Consider the following 11,295-nt stretch of genomic DNA (forward strand, 5'->3'; position numbering starts at 1 on the left):
GAATCTTCTGGGGGAGCACTGAACGTGCTCGAAGCACTTTACAAAGGGTCTCTGACAACAGCAACATGCAACATGTAGAACAAGACATGACGCCTGTTAGGTGATGCTCCGATTTTTTTTTCAGACAGAGACAACGCTGTGAACGGCATGTACTCATTTTACACCGAGTACGGTGCGAGAATGTGAATAAAGAGCCTTTTCCAAGGACTCAACTATGCGCCAAGGGAGGCTCGAACCCAGGACCATCCGATCCGAAAGTGAAAATCATACAACAAGACCACATAGACCTATTGGCCGATGATTACCCTCCCCCCTCAAACACACCCACACACACACCCCGTTGGTAATAATTGTTTGAAATATATTTGAAAATCAAAGCTTTGAGGTTTTGTTAACTTTTATTTTAAACTAAAGCACCATTCATAAAATGCAAAACAGTCATTAAGCAATATTATATCAATATGATGAAAGGCAGACCATAACTCTAAAGTAAACAGATGAACAATGCATAGGAGGTGGTAACTTGTGACGAATCGAATTATTGTCATTTTTTTCCTTCATCTGGCTATCTTAGAAAATACAGAATCAATGCTACATGAAAAATATCAAATTTGAATTCAACATTATCCATTCAAGTGAGAAAAAAAATCCATACGTAAACTCTTTCTGAAGGATATTCAAATATTCAAGATATATATACGAGTACTTTAAAAAGTTGACAAGGTTTTTAACAAAGGCAGTTTCAACTATAATATCAGTATTATGTTTTAAATGCAGCACCTCCAGTTTTATGTCAGGTTATGACGGGGTTATAGAGGCGGAGGTCATAGAACACTCCACAAGGTTTCGAAATAAAGAATTAAGTAGAAAATCCACAAGACAGACAGCCCTCAATTACGACTTGTAAAAACAGCCTTGTGTAAAAGACGAAAAAAACAAACTTGCAAAGAAAACACGTCAGTGCAATATTCTGCCAAGGAACACATCTTCCGCTTAATCAACACCAATAGGCATGTATGCCTGTTACGTGTTCACCAATAAAAAAACCCCAAGTCATTTCAACTACAACAAGCTTCAATACCTCGGATAAAGCCTCAATCAGAGAGAAGAAAAAAGAATGCATCTTCTAGAAAATACATGTCTATGCTATATATTAGAATATATTGACATATAAAAGAATATGTCATGCGCTGCCGTGCACTACATAACACCGCTTCTTTCATTTTGGTCAGAAAACTACCACTTCATATATTGACCGATTAAGATGACCCAACAACCCGTTTCAAACCTGAGACCACTTTGAACTCCCAGATTATATATTTTTTCACAAGGTGGGAGGAGATTTAATCAATCGATATTTGAAGTGAGCGTTTCCTGACCAAAATACAAACAAAATGTTTTGCCAGTGTATGCATGCCCTCACGGACTGACGGTCACCCTTTCAGCAAGAAAATAATCCAAGATATTATATGGTCTAGACAAAAACTGATACAAATTCTACTCCAGGACAAGAACAGAGATTGACGAGAAAAGAACTAAAAGGCCAACAAAGGGGAATAAACTAGTTAGCAAGAATATATTATAGCTGGATAGATCTCACCGGTCCATAACACACCGTCTGTTTGACTGGTTTATACATCATTGTATAATGTACTGTAAATAAATAGCGATCGAGTTTACATCGGACATGAAATGTTGATTTGCTACATACATCATGGCACATAAGAAAAAAATAATCAGACACCATCAAAATCCATTATGGTTTATGATATATATAGAGAACTAGATATGCACAGCGATATGTTAATTATCAAATTGAATGAATAAATATTTGTAAAAATGAAAAACGCCAAACAAGCTCATATTTACTATTCCAAGGATTACTCGAAATTTCTATAAATCTTAAGTGTAACTAGTAACTAGTCCCTCGCTTACAAGCCGGGCGGTTTCTGTGGGGTTAATAAAAAAAAATATTACCCGATTGCTACTAACAAAATAGGACGATGGTATATAGCAAAATACGTCCACACAATCCTACCAGAGCCAACTATAAAAGTTCGTAAAGGATTTATAATTAATTATGCTAGATATATCGAATAAAGCTGGAAAGCCAATAGGGACAAAAAGCTTCCAATGTCATTTTTAGAGATTTTGAGGTCTTGCCTGATACTATTACAACATCAACTTTTGGATCTTAGCTCTGTCTCATTTCATCGCATAAGCTGAATTGAAATGCATTTATATAATAATATATAAAACACAAAGCTGTGGTATGAACATAATAATATGAGATTTTAAATCGTGGTTCATTTTATGCTGGTCAAGAGTGAAAAAATGCATTTAGAATAGAATGATAGAAAACATTTTTTTTCAAATACCCACACGAGCGATCTAACAAAGACACCCCTCGATACACACCCCTCCACGCACACACACGCACGCACACACACACACACACACACACACACACACACACAAACATACACACATACATATACGTCTTCTTACATACGTATTCGCGCGTACACACAGACACGTACATAAAAAGAAAAAACAAACAAAGGTTGAGATGAAATGCGATTTAAAAAAAAAAAAATGAATGCAACGTTCTTCATAACATATCTCGGTAAAAATAACATAACGAATGGACTGAAAATGGAATGCTCATTGCAATTATTGTTCAAAGCCTACAACATATGAAAATTAAGTTTACTACAACAGAAACAAAGTTTGGACATCTTCAAAATTAAAAGAAAAAAAAACCCCAACAACAACAATAATACTACACCTGTGAATAATTTGTTTAGTTTCAATTTTCAAATAATATTATAACCTAGACTGCGGGGACTTCCAATTTTAATAAGGCACAACATCAATCTTAGCCATTAGATTCGATTCACAGAACAGCCCAACATGGTAGCAAGTTAACAATTATTGCGTTTCCAGGAGCTAAAACAATCGTTGGTCAATCGTTTATATTGAGGAACGCATCCGTTAACTTGTTAACATTATTACCACTGTGATCACCTGGCTGGACTGACGACAAGCTTTCTCGGCAGTCCCTAAACTTATTTTTCATCGAAAATAAAATGAAAGTGAAAAACTGGGGAGCAGACATTGGTGTGGGAAAATTAAAATCTTAAAAGTTGTGAATGAGAGACAGTTTGGGACAAAGCACATAGAAATATTCTATACAGAAATATCCCAATCATCATCAACTCTTGACAATTTTTAAAATAATATCATACACAACTTCGGAGAGATTTAAAATCATTCTTCATCCCCCTGTATTTTGCCACTGTATAAGGAATGCTACCGTCGGTAAGAGATGACCACTTGCCTGGTGTGAAAGATGGTCGCCTTCAACAACTTTTGACTGTCATTTAACCTGATAAGAGGCATTCCATATCAAGGCCCTCACACGTTTAGATTCCGATATTGTTTTTAAAAAGAATTCCTTGCTGTGGTTACTAATACAAATAAACTATTTCACCCTTATGCCATCATTTCATTCGAACTTTTCTTTAGCAACAACATATATGGTCTAAACCACTTAAAATAATTTCAATTCTAATCAAATTAGTTTACATTAAGTTTATTAGCATTTTTCATTGAAGCGTAATAAAACAGTACAAAAAAAAAAAAAAAGTTAAAGCAACGCATGTATGGTGTCATAATTTTGTTGAAACAATTTCTAAACTGCAGGAAATACAACAGACATTCAGGCAGAACATATTCTTCTGCATATAACAATGACAAATGTCGCATTGAAATAGATGACCCTAGATCGTGAAATGGGAAAAAATAAAAATAAAATTTAAATATTGAAAACAATGAAGTAGTGACACGCTTTAGAAGAATTTGGACAGGGTTACCAGGAATGTGGCCAGCAGAAGGGCAAGAGCGGGCTGTATGGCTGTGCTGGCACCTGTGAAAAGAAATAAAAATGATGATGACGGTGATGATGATGATGATGATGATGATGCCGATGATGCTGATGATGATGATAAAGACGACAACGACGATGATGTTGATGATGATGCTGATAATAATAATAATAATAATAATAATAATAATAATAATAATAATAATAATAATAATAATAATAATAATAATAATAATAATAATAATAATAATAATAACAACAATCAAGTCAAGACAAATATCGAGGTAGACCAAGAACAAACATTCACACAATATTAAACAGAGACTTGAAGCGCCTCGTGAACCATCAAGAGTTAAGGTCAGAAAAAGATCTTGCAGACCTTCTGTTCCTCGCAAAGAATAGAGACCGATGGAGGGAATTCGTCAATAGAATTAGAGAAGCTGCCGAGGCGTCCCAGTAGGTCGATTAGGAGGCGGACAACAATAAGTCAAGTAAATCAAAAACCAAGTTGTCTCATTCCAAGACAGAAAACAAATCGGAAAACAGATAGAGGGAATTGAAGACACAGCAATAAGTGACCTCGATGCACACTATTGGAGGACAAAAAATCCCCCAACCACCCCGGCTCATTAAACACATTAAAACGACGTGTACATATATTCAGGTCTGACATCTGAATCCAATTATGGGCCTAGTTTATCATTGTTGTAATTTCATTTTTTAAGATTTCCATTATAACATAAGGAATTGGGTTATCAGACCTGCAAATAAGTTTATGTCTCCCCCCCCCCCCCTCTCCCAAAAAAAAAAAAAAAATAAAAAAAATAAAACCCTACAAAAAACAAACAAACAAACAAACATCAAAAACCAACAAACAAAATCTTTCTATATAAATGAAATTTTCCCCAAAACATTGGCGACATTCAAGGTATTTGAGATAATGAGAATATTTACCTTCTAGGAATCCCTTGTTTTCACCTGTGGAAGGGAAAGATGTGGAATTTAACTTTGTAATAATAATAATAATAATAATAATAATAATAATAATAATAATAATAATAATAATAATAATGATGATGATGATGATGATGATGATGATGATGATGATGATGATGATGATGATGATGATGATAATAATAATAATAATAATAATATAATTTCTAAAGCGCGTAACCATGACGACATCATGATCTATGGTTTAACAATGACATTATAAATCATACATTTATAACAGTCGGTTACTAATGTTATAATAATAGTTATAATTGGTTTGAATAAGATTAGATCAAAGTGACAAATTAGGGAGCAGGCACTGGTGTAAGATCAAGATCTGAAAAAGTGTGAATGAAACAGTGCTTTGTCCGGCACTGTGTCATATTGTGAGGCTATGTGGTCATGTGGTATGACACTTGCTTTCGGATCGGAAGGTCCTGAGTTCGAGCCTCGCTCGGCGCATAGTTGAGTCATTGGAAAAGACTCTTTACTCACATTCTCTCACCGTATAAAATGACAAAACCAAGTAATTCCATTACAAGACAAAGACAGAAAGCAACCCATAAAACAGATATAAGGAGATAGAAGACACAGCAAGTGGTCTCCTGCCCACCACGGGAGGTCAAGGACCCCACCCAGTTGGAAATGTACATGTGACCAGTCCTTCGGAGGACTGATAATTAATATGGTTAGATAGTAGGATGCATGGGCAGATTCCTACCATTGCGTGAAGAAAAAGAGCGAGGATGGATGATCTTTATTGACGGCCAGCATATATTTAGACTAGAAAATAAGATGCCATCACTCTGAAACCAAAATATCAATTGCACACAACCTCCAAAGAGTGATTTTAGATTTCCAGTGAGATTGGAACCAGTTTTTTGTTTTCACACTTTTGTTCCCTATTGCGCACGTAAAAAAATAATAATTGTTGAACATCTTGCATTCTATTAATGAAAGAGACCCTAGTCTGATATACACAGAGACCGCACAAGTGGACACAATTACAAATATTACCAGAGGAAACCGGTTTAAAATCTTTATTGACAGACACAAAACTAGCATAAGGGGCATTTAAAAAAAAATTAACAGAACTGTAAAGCTTTGAAACAGTATCAAGTATGAAATGAAAAAAAATGCGTCTTCTGTAGACCAATTCAAAATAATGATAAAGAAATAATCAATTACCGATTAAATTTAAATACACACGGTATTAAAAGGTCAGTTGGCCTAAATCAACCGTTACATGATACGATATATGTACCCAATGCTTTCTCAATGCGAGGAAAACTCACTTCTCTCTACAATCTATGCCGGACGGCCAGTCGCTCCATTCCTTATATATACTGAAAGATTTTTATCTTTTGGGACGTTGTGGATATTATATCTCCACCATCAAGACGCCGGAGCTTTTACCTTTGATTGTATAATATTCAAGGATCAAACCTGAGCCCTCTGTCAAAGAACTATACAATAACCCCTTACCAATTGCCTGGAAGTGGAACTTTACGAGCCCGAGCCTGTTATCAGAGGAATATATTATCCAAGTCTGTCAACTGCCTGGAAACGTAAACTTACGAACCTGACATATTATCATAAGTTACGTAATATATTCACATTTCTATTTGTAACTACCACAATCACTATTTATCTCTTTTAATTAAATTTCATCTTTATTTTTATTACATTTTAAACAAATCGTTAATTGTTTTTCATTTATAGTAACTAGTAAATTCTGGGGCCTCATTCTACATATATCTTTATGCATAGTCGAGTAGCTCTTTACTCCAGTCGTCTGTGATATAATGTTTTTATTGGTTGAAGAAGTGTCTTGAGCCCAAAACGTTCCGTGTTTGATATTTTGTTCTTTTTCGAAGCTTTTGTATCAATTTTTGTTCATTATATTTTACAATCGATAAATTTATGCAGTATATCGACTTTTAACGGGATAACCTAAGGTCTGCATTTCATAATGCTTGTCTTGGGCAATCTATAAATCTATGTACTAGTACTTTACCGGCAGCCTAAATCTCAGTTGGTAGAGCACCGCTTCACAAGCAAAGGGACCTAGATCAATCCAGGGTGCAGTCGAGATTTTTTTTTTCTGATCCCCATGTCCACCCAGCAGTGATTGGGTAGCTGGGTTTGTTGGATCTGCCGGAAAGTACTTTGCGATAAACTAGCGTCCTATCCAAAGGGTAGCAAGTCATTGCTATTGTCCGTTTCACGCTATAGAAATCGGGATAAACTCCGGCTCCATGGGCCTATGGCTCTGAAAGACTACTAAACCAACTTTTTCACGGATAACCCGTAGGTCTACATTACATTATCCTCTTCTCTTGTAATAGATATTTTAAAGGAATAACACGTAAGTCTACATTACATTATCCTCGTCTATTGTAATAAATATTTTAAAGGAATAACACGTAGGTCTGCATCACATTAAATTGAAAAAAATAAAATTGAGCTTTTATATAGCGCAATATCCACTAAATGTGCTCAAAGCGCATTACAAGAGGTCCCTGACCAACAGCAACACGTAACATGTAGAACGAGACATGGCGCCGGTCAGGCGATATTACATTTTTTTTCCTGACAGAGACAACGCTATTAATGGCCATGTACTCATTTTACACCTGAGTAAGGTGAGAGAAGGACTCGCGCCGAGCGAGGCTCGAACCCAGGACCTTCCGATCCGAAAGCGAGTGTCATACGACAGGACCATATAGCCGCACATTACCCTAGTCTCTTATAATAGATATTTTACAGATAATTTACCTGTAGCTCTGCATTACATTATGCTTGCCTCTTGTTATAGATATTTTACAGGGATAACCTGTAGCTCTGCATTACATTATGCTCGTCTCTTGTATGTAATTTACAAGGAAATCCCGAATATTTCCATCAATTTATACTCGTTTCTTGTAATATATAAACCAATGTTATACAGACTTTCACCGGGATAATTCGAAGGTCTGTATGACATCATACTTACTTAAAATATAATTGGATATCTATGATTTCTACTTACAGATTTCCAGACCACCGTTCATGTCTTCCACTGCTTTCTCATAAGGGCCTTTGAACGCCTTGTCGCCGCATGTGCTAAGTTCTGTGGTCAAGCATTCTTTATTGGTGGATGTGGTCCTGGTGGGGAAAAGAATCAGGTGTATCAATTTTTTAAAAAAGCTTTAGACGTTAAACGGTTCGAGCAATTTTCTAAGATTACATCACCACCACCACCATCATCATCATCATCATCATCATCATCATCATCATCATCATCACCACCACCACCACCACCACCACCACCACCACCACCAACACCACCACCACCACCACCACCACCACCACCATCACCACCATCACCACCATCCTCCTCCTCCATTCATCATCATCATTCTTCGTGGAACCCAAATCTCCCAAGAAATACTTTTTGCTGGGCTACTAGGCAGCCTGCATAGCTCGCATCCTATAAAAATATGCATATATTATTTAAATATTTTTTAAAGCCATCAATTGTAGAGCATTGCTTCACTGCTCGTGCTGTAATATTGAAAAACAAACAAACAACAAAAAAAAACCAAAAAAAACTTACTTGCAGAGTTCAGCAGTGGCTGTTGCATTTGTGATTACTTCATACTTAGTGATGTTTCCGCATTTTTCGAACCCTACCGTGTCACAGCCTGACAAATAAATAAATACAAAATAAAAAGAGTAATTACAATTTCAAACCATGATTTTTTTTTTTTTTTGATTGTTGCTTTAGGTCTCTTCCAACATAATTGAGGTTATATGAGAGACAGCTGAAACAAAAAAACAAGCAATCTAACAAAAATAGTACAAATGTAAATCAAAATCATAACCTAAAGATATCATAAGCTAAATTATAAATAACCAAGAACAAACAGGCAGAAGATTTACAGAAAAAAAAATATCCCCTGTCAAAAATACAATCACAAACCAAAGAAGCAGGATAGGCTAGTAAAGAGAAGAAGAAACGACATCACTATAGGATCGTACACCCATGCGAACATCGTTGGTATATGATTCAAGGGTGATGCTTCAACCCATGACAGACGTGAATTTATTTCGAGTTTTGTGATATATTAGTTGTAGGACACTTGGATTGTAATCTGTAGACCCTAGATTTAAGCCTCGCTGTGGGTGGGTAGATGCATCCTTAGAAATTTTTATTTTTGTTTTTTAAGTGTATATGGCGCTTGCAACACATTTGTGTCATTTCAGCGCCAGTAAAAAGGAAGAAAATGGGATAATAAAAAGAAAATCTAGATTTTCAATTAAAAGCACACGAGAAAAAGTAAAACAAGAAGGGAATGGTTATATTATAGGAAATATCAAAATCACACACTATCAATGCCAAACGTTATGTGTAGAGCTCGTCCTCACTAACAGTTACTGTGGGGTCAAAACGGGGCCAATAGTTGAGCGAGCCAGTAATCAGTAATTAATCTATTACGTATATCCTTAACGCAAACAAGGAACAAAGAGATGGCTCGGACACGAGTTGGCTCGGATGTATGGAGGTAACATACATTAATATTCGCTATTCAATCACTTCGGTGGATTTCCAAGGGTAAGACACACATAATACATAATTCCACTCAGTTGTTAAAGAGTACTTGCCTAAAGACAATGAGGAATATTTGTGACTCATCGTATCAAAACATGTTAGTACAGAAAAAAGAAAGGACGACCACCGGGCACTATTGTTTGTTTTTTGTTTTTAAGGGTTTTACGGCGCTTGCAACACATTAAGGTCATATCAGAGCCAGTAAAAAGGAAGAAATGGGATAGTAAAAAGTTCAAGAATAACAATTAAAGCATCCAAGAATAAGGCAGACAAAGCGGAATTGGTTCAAATAGGGAACAGATGTAGATACCAAGAGCACACTATCAGTGTACTTAGTTTGAGATTACCTAAATTCTCATCCAGACACAAGCACAGGTCCCTACTAAGAGGAATACACTCAAATGATTACAAATCATATATAATACATAAACAAAACATAATACAGTGCATACCAGAGAGATGATTTACAAGGAAAAAATATCATCTCCCAAAACTATCATTTAACTGTTTCCCTCCCAGCCAGGGTATCCGACCAGGGCCAGGACAAAACCAAGTAATCTCATTCCAAGACGAAGACAGACAGCATGTTGGAAAAAAACAGACATAGGGGGATAGAAGACACAGTATGTACCTCCCTGCCCAACTGTGGGAGGTCAGGAACCCCACCCAGCCACCGGGCACTATGAAATGGGATTTGGTTCGATACAGGCCTATTAACTCTAATACTACTACTAATAATAATGTATTAATAATAACATAATTAATGATATTAATAATATTAATAATAATATTAATAATAATAATAATAATAATAATAATAATAATAATAATAATAATAATAATAATAAAAATAAAAATAATAATAATAATAATAATAATAATAATAATAATAATAATAATAATAATAATAATAATAATAATAATAATAATATTGATAATAATAATAATAATAATAATAATAATAATAATAATAATAATAATAATAATAATAATAATGATAAATGCAACTATCTAATTGAAATTGTATTAGGTGAAATTATGATTTGAAATAACTTCACAAAGACGCCGTTAAAGCTCACATCAGTCAACCCGACTTAGTTATCAAAAGCTCCTGCAGTTTGTTTTACACACTTGACCTCGTTTTGAACTCAAAAAACAATTGATAATTTCATTGATGTCGCGTCGTTTGAGACGGTCAAAGAGGAAGAGCACTGTACACTAGGATCTACTTAACAATAATGTTAATAATTTTTTTAAAATTCCCTGCTCGAGCTTATCTCCTTTGTCTTGAGCTTGATTTTATGTTCCAGCGGGGTTTCCGCTCAAAAAGCTATTAGATCTGGGGTGAACCGAAGGCTTAAAATTTCCATTTTAATCGACGTGTACATATATGCAGGTCTGACACACGAACCCACTTATGGGCCTGGTTTAACACTGTTGTAATGGACACTATTTTGCGTCATCTTTTCTTTTTTTTTTTTGAGATTTCCATAACGACAATGAGCCCATATGAAATTGGGTTATCAGACCTGAAAATAAATGCACGTCGATTTTAATATATACCTATAAAATTTGAGTTAGACTAAAGGTCTTTATTGAGGAGAGTAACTTGTCTTTCTTAATTCAAAAAAAAAAAAAAAGAAAAAGAAAATAAAATAAAAAGGTTCTAATAGGATTCAATAGTCTGATGGCAACGAAGAGCTTGGTTCTAAACAAAGAAAGTCGGTACTTTTTATTCTCCATGCTGGCTAAATCGTTTTCACGTGTCGTGTGATCAGACTGTATAAAAGTCAAAACATGATCATATTTATAATGTTTTTCT

The 11,295-nt window shown here is 35.1% G+C and overlaps 1 protein-coding gene across 1 annotated transcript in view; it reads right to left on the reverse strand.

The window, feature by feature from the left end:
• Positions 1 to 379: 379 nt before the first annotated feature.
• Positions 380 to 11,295, reverse strand: part of LOC144978443 (uncharacterized) — a 60,486-nt gene continuing 49,570 nt past the window's right edge. Inside the window, exons 6-9 of the mRNA XM_078924514.1 lie at positions 8,478 to 8,565; positions 7,911 to 8,026; positions 4,841 to 4,864; positions 380 to 3,928 (exon numbers count right to left, since the gene is read on the reverse strand). Coding sequence (XP_078780640.1) covers positions 3,852 to 3,928; positions 4,841 to 4,864; positions 7,911 to 8,026; positions 8,478 to 8,565 — 305 coding nt within the window. The 3' untranslated portion in view covers positions 380 to 3,851. The remainder of the gene's footprint in view (positions 3,929 to 4,840; positions 4,865 to 7,910; positions 8,027 to 8,477; positions 8,566 to 11,295) is intronic.

This window comes from Berghia stephanieae, chromosome 8 (assembly GCF_034508935.2).
Source record: "Berghia stephanieae isolate SIO BIC M18660-M18661 chromosome 8, UCSD_Bste_1.3, whole genome shotgun sequence".
Classification (NCBI taxonomy): domain Eukaryota; kingdom Metazoa; phylum Mollusca; class Gastropoda; order Nudibranchia; family Aeolidiidae; genus Berghia; species Berghia stephanieae.